Raw genomic sequence first — 16,725 nt, forward strand, 5'->3', positions numbered from 1 at the left:
GATTGTCTTTGGAACAATAGAGCGAGGCAAACGTGGAAGGAAGAGACAATAGATATAGCGAGAGAATAGCTAAAGTCGCGCGAATAGGGAGAGAGGGAGTTCTTCTTCGGTGGCCTTGAACGATCGATTAATTTCGAACAATCTAACCCCGAAATGTTGGAATTCACGAAGGGTTAAGAAAAATAGATTGAATTTGTACTTTCTTCTTTTTGTTTTTTCTATTCGAAGTGTAGAAATGAGACCAGCAGCTGGACGATGGTTACTAATCGATAATAATCGAAGTATGCAGAGGTAAAAAATCTAACGCTTTTGAATCCAGACGTGCCTGCGAACAGTTGACATCCTGCCCCAACAACCGTAATATTGTTCACACATTGAACACACGATCTAAAAAGAAAGAGAAAAAGAAAAACACAGAAAAAAAGAGAATAGAAAAATTAACTCAACTGGCTAAGAGATGAATAATGAGAGCCAATGGCAGAGCGATAAATGTCTCGACTGCGATGCAGTTAGTACACACGAGGTCGGTCGGGCTCACTTTTCGGGAACTTTGCAGTAGCCAAACTATGTGTATATGTCCTTTTCGTTCCGTCTGTTACAAAAGAAAAAAGTTTCTCGCGTTGCAAAAATTATTATCGCTAAAATTTTTCACGTCTCTCTTTTTTCTTTCTGTTCGTTCGTTCGTTTTTTCGTTTCCTTTGATTATTCCATTCGATGCGATGGTAACGCATTGAAAGTTGAAGAAAAGATTCACGAAATCGATCGAGAAAGAGAGAGAGAGAGAAAGTATTCCAAGTTCCACGTAACATCGATCCGATTCAACGCGCCATTTTCTTCTTCCGGTTCCAATCCGAAAAAAAAGGAAAAAGAAACAGAGATCTCGCTCGCGACGATCGATTTCTGTTTTAAACAAACGCGATTCTTATTACACAACGCGCGGTATTATTGCTCGGGGCACGTAGTAGTTCTAGCCTGCGGATTGTAACAAAAGAGAAAAGAAAAAAAAAGTGAAATATCAAAACTGCGCTACCACCACCCCCCACCCCTTCCCCTATAACTTATGCCCCATTTGGCGTTTGAATTCTTTTTGTTGAGACTTTCGTTTTTTCACGTACATATATATATATATATATATATATACGTTTATTACACCACAGTTATTTGCTTGTTACGTCTGAACTACTTTTTGAGCATGGCATTTGCAGCGAGTGATATCCGTGTCGAACGATGTACAATTATCCAACGCTCGATCGCGCAGAGATCTCCACTGTTCGTTGCTTCTTTATTTAAAAATTGAAATCATCAGAATTCACTTATTTTTACAAAAGCTATCCAGCTCTGGAAGAAAAAACGAACAAAATTCGAGAGATGTCTGCGCGCTGTGAGCTTTGCTACGACCACGAGTGACCGCATGATCTTTTAGTTGGTACCAATAATTCTGGATGTAACCTTTTACGTACACAGCCAGGATTCGAAGCTTGCTTCCTATCTTCCAACTCTTTTCTCGTATTCTCTCTTCAAACCCAAACAAGAAGAAGAAGAAGCCACCTTCGAATCCTCTCCTGTTTACTTACTCTACCATCATACATAACCACACCACCAAATAAAAAAGAGTAAAAAAAAAGCAGAAAAAAAAAAGAATCATCCTCCCTTACGAATCCACCGACTAATCTCTCGTCGCTTGTTCACAGACGTAAGAAGAAATGTATCAGATACATGGGGGAGGGAGGAGACGGCGATGGCGAAGCGGACGGCGAAGGCGATGACGATCACTCGGAGGATAACTTGGGCAGCGTGGGGGAGGCAGGCACTCCCGAGGAAGACGAATCCTTGAGCAGTCCTGGTGGATTGTCCGCGTTGTCTAGTCTGGCTAGCCCGTCACTGGTGTTACCGTCGCCCTCGAGCCTGGCCAGCCCGTGTCCGTGCCCCCTGACGCCACCTGTGCCGCCTCCACCTTTATCAAATAATCCTAACAGCCAGCAGCAACAGCAACAGCATAACAATCAACCAGTTCAACAACAACAACCACCACCACCTCATCGTAACCCGGTCGGCACCAATCCCCACGACATCAACAATCCCCTTAGCGTGAACCAACTGACCGGACAGTGTATAAAGAGTGAAGTGGTGTCGGCCCCGTCGGGCACATCAAACCCGGCGATCAGTGTTACGTAGCCCCGGCCGGACCCACCTGACAAGACTGTCGCCGCAACGACGTCGCGCCTCGTCAACAGGGTCCGTGCGCGTGTTGAACAGGCCAGATGCCGCTGGACGATTACCATACTCCTCGTGATCGTCATACGGGTGAACGTTATCGCGAAGGAGGCGGTATTAGAGAGCTGCTGGTTGAAGAGGGACTTCTTCTTCTTCTTCGTTATCGTTGGTGATAGAGGAGGGATGATCGAAGAGGTACCTCGACGGAGGGTTCTTGTTGTTCACGGTACTGAGACGTGTGGTACTTGGAACGCTGATGGGTGTTCGGTAGGTGGTCCAAGTTCGAAGAGGTCTCGGATGGTTATTATACGGTTGGTAGAAGAGAGGGATCTGATCGAAGGAAGAAGTTGAGGAATATTTTGGTGGGTTTCATGGAAAGAGGAAGATAGAGAGAGAGAGAGAGGATCAGCCTAGCCGTTGTTCGTTCGCCGTGGGCAGATCTACTGTGTATGTGTCCACAGAGAATCGATGGAGAAAGAAAGAGAGAGAGAGAGAGTGAGTGGAGGTTTAGAAAGGATGTGTTTGGAGGACGTTAATTGCGTGTAACGAGTAAGAAGATGGACAATGCGAAAATTGATCGGGAGACGATGAGAGAAAACAGATGAATATACGATGCAGAAATACTCAGGACCAAGTGTCTGGCTGTAGTCACCCACTCGAGAGAAAGAGAGAGCGTGTACAAGTTGGTTTATGCGTTTGTTAGAGAGCGTGAGGAGAATGAAAGAAAACGATTGTAAGTGTGTATGAACGAGTGAGAGAGAAATGGTGAATGGTATACACAGGGTGACGAGGAAGGTGCGCGTGACACAGCTTGTAGTCCTTGTTACGTTGTGATGCCAATGACTGAGAGGTCATGTTCCTGTGCCAGGTACTATATTCTATAAAGTAATTATACCGCAGACGTATAAACTAAAGGTAAAACGAGCAAGCAAGGAAACGAACGAAAGATGCAGAATGTATGTTTAACGTATGCGTGTGGAAGAATGAAAGGTATAGCGAAGAACGTATGATGAGAAGAACAGAAGAAGAAGAAGAACGAAGAAGGAAGAAGAAAAAGAAGAGAGCAAGACGTTCATCTCGTCGTTCATTTTATTCGACCTCACTTAGGTGTCAAAATACCTATTCTTCTGTATGTAATTTGTTATTTTTTTAAAAGTCTATACACATACACACACAAAATGTGCGATTGATTAGCGTGTAAGGTCTCTTTTTTTTTTTTCGTTTTCTCTTTTTTAACCGCGACTCACCTATATCTCTTTTCTACGATATATCCCCTCTTTCACAATGCGAAAAGCTAATCGTTCTTTTTTCAACCGGGACACAATCCCGAATACCTCTGGATCTCCATTGCATAATAAGAAAACTCTATTCAAGACAAAATCTCAGGAATCGAGAAATCACCAAGCGAGCAGCTCTATCGTGAACGATCCATTGATCCTCGATCGTTTTTCGGATCTATGTTCGAGGAAATAGATACGAAACTTCAAGTTGAAAAAACAAAAACAAAACGATCCAAGAACATAGGAACAGAGCACACTTAGCAGCCACCCCGCGCTTTCGAGCTACATCGACCAAGACAATAACCACGGCGACGAGACTGTTCTGGCGTCGAACGCGCGCGGTCCAGAGCTTCCATTAGAACGTGTCCAAGGGTGGCCGTGTGCTCTTTCCCCTCGCCCTTCCACGTTCCTCTGTGGCGATCGTTCACGATCGAGGCCGGAGCCAACAGAGAGAGGAGAGACAAACACCCAAGCACACACGTTGCATTATTTATCGAGCGTCGTCCCGATCGAGCGACGATCGCTTTTTCGCGCGTTCGTTTATTCCCTCCCTCTACCAATCTCCTCCTCCTAGTGTCTCTGTTCTTTCTTTCTCTCCTTTTTTTTTCTTCTTTCTTCTTTACCTTTCTTTTTTCCTGCGATCTTCCCGCGCCGCGTGTCGCGTCGCCTCCCCAGGGAATGGGCGAACTAATCAGGCTTAACTCTTTGCGGCTCCCTCGATAGAGACGAAGGAGATTTCATGTGCAAATAATCGGGTAATTCTCGTGCGTCGATGTTAATTTTTTTTTCTTTTATTTCTTGGTTGTTATATTGTGACGATTATTAATGTGGATCGTCGTTGCAACGAGTTCCCGCCGCTTTTTCTTTTTTCTGTTCCATTTGTAACGATGCGTTGTTTTCGCGTTTAATTAAGCGGCAATAGCAAACCGCCGCGCGTTGTTGTTCGCACAGAGCGGAATGATTAAAAAAGAGAAGGAAGAATGTTTTTTCGCCTGATCGTGCCCTCGTTTTTATGTTCTCCTTTTTCTTTTATTTCACGATTATTGTTATTATTTCTTCTCTCTTTGTCCAACTGCGCTTTTTATATTTTCTTCTCCCGTACACCCTTTCTCGAACCTTTGTTACACCGTGGAATAAAACGCGCGAACCGATTCGAAGAAGATTGTAACCAACGTCTCTCTGCACACACATCGCGACGATGCATTGTGTTCCCGTTTTTTGCGTTTGTTTCTTTTCCTCTTTAATCGTTTTGTATCGTTGTACATTTGCGTTGCGGTTTAATCGCGTGGACAACAAGCATAGGCTAATCGTCACGCGGAATTTCGTGCAGTTTCTTTTTTTTTTTCCGTTTTTAATAACTGTTCTCGTTACGTTTTCTTTTTTAAACACGTCGACTGTGAATAAACTGCGAAGATTGTTTTGTTTCATTCGATTCTCCGGTCGACGTATGTACTACCGATTTTAATTCGACGAACGTTGTTACGAATCGTTTTTAATTCATCGATCTTCTGTTAATCGGCATGTGAAAAACGCGCGCAATTCCTTTTGTTCTATGTTTTTATTTTATCGTTGAAAACGCGGCGGTTATGCGTATTCGTTCCGTTGCACGGAATCCTCGGTGCAATCACTCCCCTCCGCTTCGAGACTAAAAACGAAGAAAGAAGAAGAAGAAACTCCGTAGCGAAAAGAAACAGAGAAACGAATTTCGAAGAAAACGACGACGAAGCTCGAAGAAGAGGAGGAGGAAGAGGAAGAGGAACGAAAAAGAAGATACGAAGCACGCGCGCGTTAACCAGAGAGGAAAAATTCTTTTTATCATGCTCCTCCGAAAACCCCTTCTGTCGAAGATCGTTCTTTTATTTTTTCCTCGTGCGTTTTCATTAGCGGAGCAGCTCTTGTGTACATAAGATAGGGATACGTTTTTTAAGGTGCATTTGTTGCGTCGAATGGGAAAGTGCAATGGAGGACTGTGACGATGAAGAAGAAGAAGAAGACGAAGAAATAGAAAAAAATAGAAAAAGAGATGCGTTATGCCACGATGTGGAAGTCACGCGAGCGTGTCGAAGAGAGAGAGAGAGAGTTGTATGTATGTGTTGTATGAGTGCGCGAAACGAAAAGAAACATTAGAGAAACATATTTTTCCCTTATTTTCTTTTCTCTTTGTTCATTGTTTTTTTCTTTTTTTTTTTTTTTTTTTTTTTTTTTTTTTTCTTTTTTCCTTTTTTTTTTTTTTTTTTTTTTTTTTTTTTTTTTTTTTTTTTTTTTTTGTAATTGCGTTTTCCGTTTTTCCACGTTTCTTCTCGATGCTCCCCCCAATCCAACCCCCTTTGACTGAAGCGATCACGATGTCTGTATAGCGAAAGAAAAAAAAAAAACGTAAGATAAACCATTGTAATACGCGTTAAAACTTGAACGTGCCATAACGACATCATGCCAATATTATCGATATATAACGATATTTTTTACATTTACGATCCGTTTTTCAAACCCAAGAGAGAAAGAATGAGAGAGAAAGAAGAGCTCTGTCAGTCGTGTTACGAACGGGCGTTGCGTTCACCAAGTCTGCGTCTCTTGGTTCTTTTGCCGCGTTTTTACCACGGCCACCGGTTCTTCTCTCCCTTCGTTGCCTCGTTCTCGCTCGATCTGCACGCGATCCGAGCATTCTAGCGTCACGAATCCCGAACGTTTCACCGAGAATCCAGCCACGATCCGGCTACCGTGCTTGAATTAATAAACGCTACCTAATAATCCTAGGCTTGAACCAAGGTTCACCCGTCCCTGGGTCAATAAACGAATGATCGTTGATCTAGCGATCAACCCTTTCGACGATACTCGTTAACAGTCTCCAGACACGAGAAACTTGCCGATTATTTTCCAAAGAGAAATAGAATTCGAAAAATTGTCTGTGAATGTAGGAAATATTCCCTCCCAGGGGAATCTAGCTCTGTTCGAGTGTTTCTCGTAAATGTTAGCTCCCAAAATTCTCTTTCGTCAGATCATCTACTTTATATTAAATGTATAAGAATTTTCTGAATCTCCTATTTGCAAAGAAATGTAATCGTCGATCCAGCTACTTTCTGCTCTTCAGGAGTCCTCTTATCAGACTCTTCTGAAGGAATGAAATCCTGGCAATCCAATATTCAATTCATCACTTCCCAAAATCATACCGAGAAATAACGAAATTTCAAAATCACTCGATCTTTCAAAATTCTTTAGAAACCGTACAAACGTGAACCACAGTAATAACATAAGATAGCGCATAAAAGTCGGATCGAGGACTGATCGAGAGTCCGGACGAGGCGTGAAACGAGCGCGAGTACGGGCAAGGACGACCAGCGGTTCGATAGAGCGAAAGAACAAGCGAGAGAGAAAATGCGGACTAACCGATTGTACTGACAGACGTTAGCCACGAAGAAAAGACTCGTAAAGCCGTGCGATGTATTATTCCGAGTGTGTTGCCACCTGCGTGCGTGCGTGCGTGCTTGCGTGTGTGCATGAGACGATGAGTGGTGCGCGAGAAACCAGGTTGCGGGTGCAGAGATCCCAGGTACGACGATGCTCGCTACTTAATACGATAGACAGGCATTTAAACGCATTTTACCTCGCTCGTCGACGTTGCATCGAATCGACAGGGATCATCTCCTCGTGTGTTTGCAACCAAGTGTCCATAAAATCGTCTTGACTAACGCGTCCAATCAACATCGAGGATCCGTCGAATTCCTTCGGTATACGTTCTTTTCTCTTACGACGAATAATCCGTGGAAAAAAAAAAGAAAGAAAATGATCTACCGTGAGTAGAGTCTGTGGATCCAAGATCCAGACAGTTCGATTCACGATAGATAAGATTACATTGTAAAATGAGAATCCTTCGGAGAAGAATATGTAAATGTCGATAGTCAAGATGATGAAATTGTTACCGAGTTGCGTTGTTCCACCGGACTCTGTACGTGGAACCTGGCGTTAATTCACTTTGCGAGAAACGAGACGACGTCACGAGGGTCCGTCGTGGTGTCCCGACGAGCGGTCAGGGACGAAGGGAAGCTGTTCTAACGTTTCAACTCTCTACTTCATGAAAGAAAGAAATGATAAAGCAAAATGTTCTTCTAAGATGATAATGTACGTGGAAACGAAAAATGATACGCCGTGGTATCTAATGGTGATCGTGTAAGACGTGGAATGGCTTCCAGAATCCGCTTGAAACACGGCCTACAGACCGCGTGAGACGTCATACGAAGAGTCAGACGGGAACGTCTAGCCGGGTAGCCATTTTGGAGAACCGTTTTACTCTTTCTAATCGAGAAGAGAGAAAAGAAAGACGAGACGATGGCGGAAGAGAAGACGTGTTCCTGGTGAAAAAACGGTTAGGCTCGTCTCGCTTCGAAGGAGTGCTTGTAACATATTGTAAAGTATCACCGACAGTTCTCAGCTGCGTTGTACAGTGTTTTCTAAGTATCTAGTTTATATAGCGTGTAATTGAAAAAAGAGGATACATTGTATTTACACTAAATAAGTGATCTGTATCAAATTCATTCTCGTATAGCCTGTACTCCTACTCATTGTAGATGCTAAAAGTGATTTGTGTCATAAAGAAACCTATAAATAAAATTAGCAATTTGAGAATGTTGTCGACCGCGTGGATTCATTGTCTGTTTCACCTCTGCTTTGCCTGTTCTTCGTAATGAAATCGAATAATATGGCCGTTCGCGACCGTCTCTTCTTCGAGGTATTATTACCAGAGGTGATCTTTCTCACCTACGCTAGACTTTTCGGCTACTTTCTCAATTTAAAACGTGTAGCGCACGAGCGACTGATTAACTTTCGAACGAAGAACGGTTTAACACGTAACAGGGTACATTTTTGCTACGATTGTAGAGAGAACGAGAGAGAGAGAGAGAGAGAACGAAAGAGAGAGAGAGAGAGAGAGAGAGAGAGAGAGAAAGAAAGAAAGAAAGAAATATCGGTTTCATCTTTCGCCGTGTCGCGAGAAGTGACCGCGTATCAGTTTTTAGAACCGATGATGCTTTGTCGATGCTGCGATCAGACACTTAGTTTTCGATTATATTGTAGAACAGTTTTCGTGGGAAATCAAAAGAGAGAAAGAGAGAGAACGCGAGATAGAGCGAGAGAGAGAGTATGAGTAAACGATGAATGGTATGAAAGTTAAATAAAAAGTACTAGTCTTCTGAGAACGCTTGTTTTTCTTCAATAACCACCTAATCATTGTGCTACTTCTCGATTAAATTACTCCGATCGACAGTGGAACTGTTTTATTACAAAAACACCGAGACAGATTTTCTACTTGAAACTAAAAACAGAAAAAAGAAATATACAGAAACAAAATTAAATCAGTATCATTCTCTAAAATCATTGTATACACTTCGGTGGACATCCAGACTTAGCATCCGAGAAGAAGTACAATCCCAACACGTTCACAGCGTTCAGCGTGTACACGTTCGGCGTCTTCAAGTTGCAGTTAGTCACGAACACCTTAGCCATCTTCATGATGCTCTCGCATTTCATCACGCAAGCAGCTCCGTCGAAACTAGCTCTCCCTTGGTCGTTCCTCGCGCATGGATCGAATAAGTAGAACTTCCCGTAGTGCTGCATCACAGCGACTGCCATATTGGTCGTGTGAAGAATCCCGGCGCAATTGGAACGGAAAAACATAGCGAGAGCTTCGGACAGATCGAAAGTGTGAAGCAGACCAGCTGCTGTATGATTATGAATATGTATCGTAGCTCTGAAATCACCAACGATGAAGACTGTTAACAATTCACTAGGAGACAAGTTTCTGTTTCCTGGACGAGCAGCTCGAACGCTATCAGAGTGCAACAAATCCCCGTACCGCAAAATCGCGTCTATTAACTCCGGTGTCCACGTAGATGGAACGTGAAGAAGACCAACGACAATGGCCACAGCTGCAATTGCCGTGCTCTGAAAACCTCTGCTATCTGTACTCCAGATTCTGTGATTCATATGGAGGCTTCCTCTGAGAACACTTAGCTCTTCGTCCACGATATTGTACTCCGTGACTGTCTCCACGTCCAACGTGGTGTTCCTCTTCATCGACGTAACAGGAATCGGCGGAGCTGTGCAGTCGAAGTAAGGTCTGAAACCAGCTGGACAAGGTAAAGGTTCGATCATCGCTGTCTTAATGATCACTCTATTGATCTCGTAACGACCATACTTCTCTTGCTCGTCGATGTTGGCGAACAACACCTCGTACAGTGGTTCTAGACAGGCGAACCACATGACGCAGGAGGTTCCGTAGAAATCAGGCAAACCCTGGTCGCTTCGTGCACCAGGGTCGAACATGAAGTAAACGCCCTTGTCCTTCCAAATAGCCACTGCTCCTCGATCGGTGACTAAAATACCAGCTCGATTATGTTGGAAGAATAACGGTACACCTTGCTCCAAGAGAATCGGTGGAGGAGGAGGAGCTCTTATTCTTGTAGGCCTTCTACCTTTCTTCCCTCTTCCTCCAGCTCTTCGTCTTCCACCGCGTTTCTTCTTCTTCTTGTCCTCCGGATCTGGCGGAGGAATCGCCACTATACCAGCCACTGTACCAGACTCTATATCCGCTGTTAGAATGTTTACACCAACGTAGAACACTCTGATGATGTCCTTCGGCTTGATACGAACTATGGTTGGCTTGGCCTTCTGCGTTTCTCTGTGAACGTTTATTCCAATCGCTAAAATTTCGTCCATAGTCTTCTTCGTCCAAGTCCCTGGATTCTTCACTACAGACATTCCTAACGCGACCACGCAATTCGCTGCGCCCTGTTTGTTCCTCAACAATTCCGGGAAGATCTCGTCACCCTGATGGTAGCTGCCTCTGAGAATCGCTCGAGCCTCGCCGCGAACTCTTCTGTAGGCGTTCAATGGTGGAAGATTCGAGGGACGAACAGCTGAACTTGGATCGAACTTCCAAGGAGGAAGCTTGTTCCAATTGACTATATCGATGGCGATCATTTCGTAGTCTCCTTCGGTTCCTAAGAAGTTCGTTAGGTATTCTATCAGCGTCTCTATGTCGACGAAACGTAATACTTTAGGCTGCGCCGAACTCGTTTCGTCCGAGATAGTTATCCAGTCTGGTATCAAGGTGTAATAGTCGTTGCCAAACTTCCAAATAGCTATGTTCCTGTTCTTGCTAATCGCCAATGCTCCTGAGTGGTACCTAGAAAAGAAATTACGAATGCCAGTTTGTAAATCCTGAACTTTCGGTGGTTTCGCTGTCAGACTTCCAGCCTCCACGCAGTCTTTAATAGTCAAGTTAATTCGACGAGTGGACAAGAAGAATTCCGTCATGATCTCGTTGATCCTGGGAATAGAACCTTCGCCAAGTCTGTCTACACACTTCGAGTGTAGTTTGTCCCCTGTGACGATCACTTCGTCGAGCACAGCTTGCGTCCAATATCTAGGCTCGTATACTTTAGCAAAAACGATAGCCATGATAGCGATAGCTGCAGTTTGATTATTCCTGTTAACCTCTTCGAACCTGGCGTCGTCCATTGTAACCGTACCATCGATGCTCCACACGCCTTCGGTCATTTTAGGGAAATGGTACCAAGAATTTTCGCCCGAAGTAGGCCTCGGAGGACGCTCCTCGGCGGCTACTCGTGTCTCGTAAGCGTTGTCCAAGGTAACCACGTCGACAACGAAGTCTTCGCCAGGAGAAACAGCCTGAATCGCTGTAGTCAACGATGGAATATCTGTGAACCACATCACAGCAGCAGAGCCATCCTTCTCTCGAGGCTCTCCTCTGGTATCTCTTCCCTTGGGGTCCATCAGGAAGAAAACGTCGCCTTCCCTCCAAACAGGCATCATCACCTCGTTCTGCCTGAATATTCCCATAACATTAGTCTCGAAAAATGTCTCCAACTGAGCCCCCAAATCGTTCATCCTCCCGGAGACTGATTCCTCTTCCAGGCTGATGTACATTCGATTCACTCCAACAGGGAAATCGTCGTTGATTTCACTCGGAAGAAGATAATGTCTCGGTTCTTCTTCCTCCACACCCTCCTCTGCAAGGTTCTCCAGATTGTCCGCCGTGATCTTGTCGCCTAGCTTCAAAATATCGTCGATCACCTCCCTGTACCATAAATGAGGATTATACAACTTGGTCATAGCTAAAGTGGCCAAAGCACTTCCTGCTTGCTGCTTGTCTCTGGTTAATCGTTTGAATACCACTTCGTTCCCCTGATTGAAGCTACCTAGTAAAACAGCTCCATTGTCTCCCATGCTGTAATAATTATTCAAGTCAGGCTTCACTGGGATCTGCTTGTCTTCTTCTATCTCTTCTTCGGTCATCTCAGAACCTATGGAAACTACCTTCATATCGTGAATAGAGAATTCGTTACTGGCTTCTTGGTCCTGACCTGCGTTCGTCTCGATTATCCTAGCTAACGCGGCTAGATCTAAAGTTCTGACCACACAGGCCACGCTCTCTTCCAAATCATCCTCGTCAGCCGCCCAGAGACCCTTGCTACTTCGAGGATTTGGATCGAAACAGTAATATATATTCTGTGGGACCATCTCGTCCTTCTCCTTTATTTCTTCTACAACCTTCCACACGGCTACGTTGAGATTCTTCACGTCGATGATACCGTACTGATGTTCCTCGAAGAATTGCTTCAAAGCAGTGGGTAAATTTGGAATATCGCTGTCAGCTGGTGACGTTAAGTCTCCAACGATAGTCCCGTCTTCCACTTCGATCTTCACCTTTCTGTTCTTGAAGTACAAGTTCTTCTTCAAGTTCGAGACGAAAAAATACCGCTCAGTTTCTTCGTCTGCTTCCATCACTGGGTTACACCAGTGGTAGTAAGCATCTCCTTCTCGAACTACACTGTCGATAGTGTCGCTGATCCATTTTGTAGGAGGAGTTTCCTTGGCGCTGATCAAAGCTATCACTGGCATAGCCAGTCCTTGAGCTCCTCGACTCTCGTCCTCGAAGTCTTCGTCCTCGTTGGATATGGTTCCTCGAAGGATCCAAGTTTCCCCAGCTGTGGCTGGCTGGAAATCGTGCCAAGCCCTGGTACCAGGAACGTCGTCTAAAATTGTAATGTGTCTGATGGTGAAACGATCGTTCTTCTTAGCATAGTCAACGTTCTTCAGGAACAACGCAGCCAACGCGTCGGTATTAGGAAATCTTATCACGCAACAATTACCCTTCTTTTTCTCGGATGTATCAGCAGCCTTACCACCTTTGCCACCCTTTTCTTCTCGAATTCTGACGCCTATCTGGTCGCATTGACGAGGATCGAACATGTAGAAACAATCGTCCTGACTCCAGATCGCTACAGACATGGAGGAGGACTCGATCACTCCTTCGGTATTGACCAGGAAGAATTCTTCCAAAGCTTGCTTCAAATTTAACACAGTCGCGATCTTAGAAGAGATCGTACCAGTGACTGTGATTAAATCTACGTCTATGACCAGCTTCCTTTCCTCCACTTCTATTTTCATGTCGTTTAAGTCAGAACCAGTCATGTTCTTCACCATCGGTTTCGCAGCTTTCGCTTCGGCGTACGCATCGTCGCCCAGAGTCAATATCTCGTCTAATTTTGGTCTCAGCCAAGTTTTCACTGGATGTACCTTCTTCATGGCGATTGCAAGCACGCAATTCACCACGTTTTGTGCTCCCTTACCTTTGTACATTTCGCTATGTTCGTGAGTTAAACCGTGAAGAATCGCCATGTCTCCTGAAAGCTCTCTAAAAGTCGAAGGCACGTTCACATGCATATTCTCGTAAGTATATCCGGTATCGAATTTGTTCTGATTTACCAGAGGATGGGTAGCGAAATGTCGATCGATACTGTAATTGGAAATAGTAATCGACAAAGGTTCCCTGTGGATCTTAGCTACTGTGACAGTTTTCAGCTTGTCGCCTTTTGGTACCGGTTTCGTGCAATCCATCTTGTTCTCGTCGATGTCGACAGGGTTGATAGTTCTAAGAACACTTTTATCTACGTTTAAACGACTAGCACTGGGAATACGATCGATATATCCACGACCAACTTCGCTGACTCTCAAAACTGTTACCTTATCGATACAATACCTCGAATCGTACTTCTGGTCCATGCTCTTTAAAAAATGCTCGCTCACGTGGTTCAAACATTTGAATCTCATGACGCAGGCTACTCCGTCTGGGTGATGAACACCTTCTTCGTCACAGGCTGCTGGATTAAAGAATAAAAAACCAAGTTCAGGCTGTCGCCACATGGCCATAGAGGATCCTTGAGCTGTAATCACTCCGGCATCGTTATTTTGAAAGAATTTTTCCAGTCCATCGGTAAAGTCTGGACAACCTACTGTCTCGCTGAAAAGATTTCCATAAATTCCTGTTTCTTCGACGCATACTAGGACTTTATAATTCGAAATGTAGAATTCTGGATGGACCAGCGTGGATTTCATGTATTCGTTGTCTTTCACGTGGTTTCTCATTATACTGGTACGGAATACCTTGTCACCGTACTCTAATATTTGATCTACGTAGTCCTTCATCCATTCCTTGGGTTCAAACAGACGACCATAGACTATGGCTACGATAGACGAAGGTGCCGCCTGGCGACCACGACTACGATACTTGAAATGTGGATCGTTCATGGCGTATGAACCGCGTAGAATCGCTGAATTCGGTGTTAGAACGCGGAATCTATGCCATCGTTTACCGAAATCGGCTCGTGTTGGTTTTTTCTTCTTTGGAAGTGCGTCACCCTCGCCTGATGTCCCTGGGGACCCTGAGATTTCTGTTTTCTTTTGATTTTCCGTCATGTTTCTGAGTTTTCGTTATTCAAACAGGAGGAAAACAGGTAATGTATTTCGTTCAAAGAATGGGATAATCTTATGGCTATTTGTGTTCATCTATTCTGTTGTACTTAACCAAACATATGACGAAAAATTTGTCGATCTTTGATAGCCTGGATCAATTTAAAATATCATTTTAAAAATGTTAATATAAATCTTGGAACGTGCTCATATTTGATTAATTCTGGAAGGGTTTTTTTGAATTTTTACTTGCAAATTTTTCTTACTCATGTCTGAAAGATATAAACGAAAACTGTCACGAGAACGAGAATCGATAGTTGTATCGATGGAGCAACGTGAAGTTGAGTGTTCGATCGACGGGATGAAAGATAGAACACAGAAGTGATTTATTATTGTCTTACACGTTTATTACAAGCTTCCGTTAGTTGTTTGACAATTACGAGAACACTTTCTTCCACATAACGTTCTATATGTCACTTAGAGTACAAAATTGTCCGACTTACCTGGCAGGCATGTTTAAACTATTCTTTCATTTTCTCTAATACTAGAGATACGTTATAGAAAAATATTTAAGCGCATAAAATACAAATGAGAACACGAGAAACCTTTCAAAACAAATCCTATCTAGATGACACCTGTCTGTTCGCGTATCCGGTTGCTAAAGAAATCGAAAGGCACCGATTTATATTACATTTGCTTGCGGTTATGAATAAAAGAACAGGAACAGACAACGGAGCTATGAACTGTGTTCGTAATATTTTTTTTTTTCTTCTTTCTTTTTAATAAAACCACAAAAAGGGAATGGCCATGTTTTCTTTACAGAGAAATTTACAAAAGACACAAGAATGAATGTAGTACTCCCGGCAAATACAAAACCAATTCACCGTCAGGTCAGAGACAATTGCATAAAAGCCGCTGTTGCAAAGTATATACCTAAACTTTATTACATCAACATGAAAAAACGTAATAAATATTATAAATATAGAATAGTATAAAGTAAAGTCGAATACAACTTGCTTCCGTCTTTATTGTTACACGCTGCGTGGATTCAAAAAGTATCGACGTAGTGACCCTCGGCTCTCTTGTTCACATCAAACAATCTTGAAGACTTAATAATAATATTAATAAGATAAATAGATTTCCTTTTTTTATGTACATACGGTGTACGGATCATCGATAACGGAAACCAAAAAGTTTTTACACGCGCGTGTCAGCCACAGTCGTTGATTGATTTTGCGGAGAGAAATATGATCGTTAGAGAGTTCTGTATGTGTACAGGCACAGAGAGACAGAGAAAGGAAACACGAATAAATCGCAAGTTATCGAAAGAAACCTATACATATTGTTTCCTTCTTTGAAAACAGTAACAAAATGTCATTTTTTTTCCCCTTTTTTATTCATTCGTTCTAATCGAAAGATACCCGGAATCCTGATGTTGACACGAGCAGAAGCTATTTCTCTTCAGCTATTACCCTTGTATTTACAACATACATATATATATATATATATGTATATATATAATATGTATACGCTTAACTGGTCTAATAGGATTACTTTAATAAGTTACCAAAAAATATCTACACAGTAAAAATATAGATATATATATATATATGTATATACATATATAAACACACATACACAGTATGTTGCTCGCTCTCGCGTGCGCGAGCTTGCATGTGCCCCCCACGGCTTTTCTCTCTTTCATTCACTCCTACATTGTTTATTCCCCTTTAACAAGATGATACGAACTTTTTCTACTGTTCTTCCATCTCTGACAGTTTCTGTTTTGCAACAGTTAATTATACACAAGGCCCTTCCGTTCACCAGAAGAAGCATATATATGTACTTTTTTTTCCTTTTTTTTCTATATATATATTTCTCCCTTTGTCGTATGTGCGTATAGAATCATGTACCTTCTTCGCATGAGTATGCATATGTATAAACGCATCTAACAAACACGTGCACAACGGAGCACGTTATAATACACGTTCATGTATACACTCGCTGATAGTTCGTTCTTCTGGCTGCTTCAATTGCGCTTATTAATATCTCTCTGGCAGATCGTGGCGCGGTCGCTATGCTGCTCTCACTTAGACAGACGTCACTTTGAAGAGTATCAAGATACAATATACATATACGGTGTATCTTTGATTTACAATATCATTTACATCGTTTCTTTTTCTTTAAGTGCGTCTGCCCAAAAGGAACAACGATAACGGGATATTTTCGCAAATATATATATATATATATATATATATGTATATGTATAGATAGATAGGCATAATTTGCACGTGCAATCGGTATTCACTGCCATTTTCCTCGTCAAACGACGATAATTACACGCTACGTGGTCTCTATGTCACAAATCGATTTAATGGCGCGTGTATACCTATGCACACGTTCAAAAATATATGTATATATATATACTTGAACGATCCGCTATTTTTTTTTGCATTTTTCTTTA

At 42.8% G+C, this 16,725-nt stretch overlaps 2 protein-coding genes across 3 annotated transcripts in view; one reads left to right on the top strand and one right to left on the bottom strand.

Moving 5' to 3' along the window:
• The window catches only part of LOC108577849 (protein pangolin, isoforms A/H/I/S), a 269,457-nt gene extending 267,205 nt beyond the window's left edge, over positions 1-2,252 (top strand). For both annotated transcript variants that reach the window (XM_017941066.1, XM_017941072.1), the window contains one exon: positions 1,692-2,252. In XM_017941066.1, the coding sequence (XP_017796555.1) occupies positions 1,692-2,175 (484 nt within the window). In that variant the 3' untranslated portion in view covers positions 2,176-2,252. The remainder of the gene's footprint in view (positions 1-1,691) is intronic.
• Positions 2,253-8,858: 6,606 nt separating this feature from the next.
• Positions 8,859-14,267, bottom strand: LOC108578415. Its single transcript, XM_017941740.1, has one exon. The coding sequence runs from the start codon at positions 14,265-14,267 to the stop codon at positions 8,859-8,861; it is 5,409 nt and encodes a 1,802-aa protein (XP_017797229.1).
• Between the last annotated feature and the right edge of the window lie 2,458 nt (positions 14,268-16,725).

Source organism: Habropoda laboriosa, unplaced genomic scaffold, assembly GCF_001263275.1.
Source record: "Habropoda laboriosa isolate 0110345459 unplaced genomic scaffold, ASM126327v1 scaffold5, whole genome shotgun sequence".
Classification (NCBI taxonomy): domain Eukaryota; kingdom Metazoa; phylum Arthropoda; class Insecta; order Hymenoptera; family Apidae; genus Habropoda; species Habropoda laboriosa.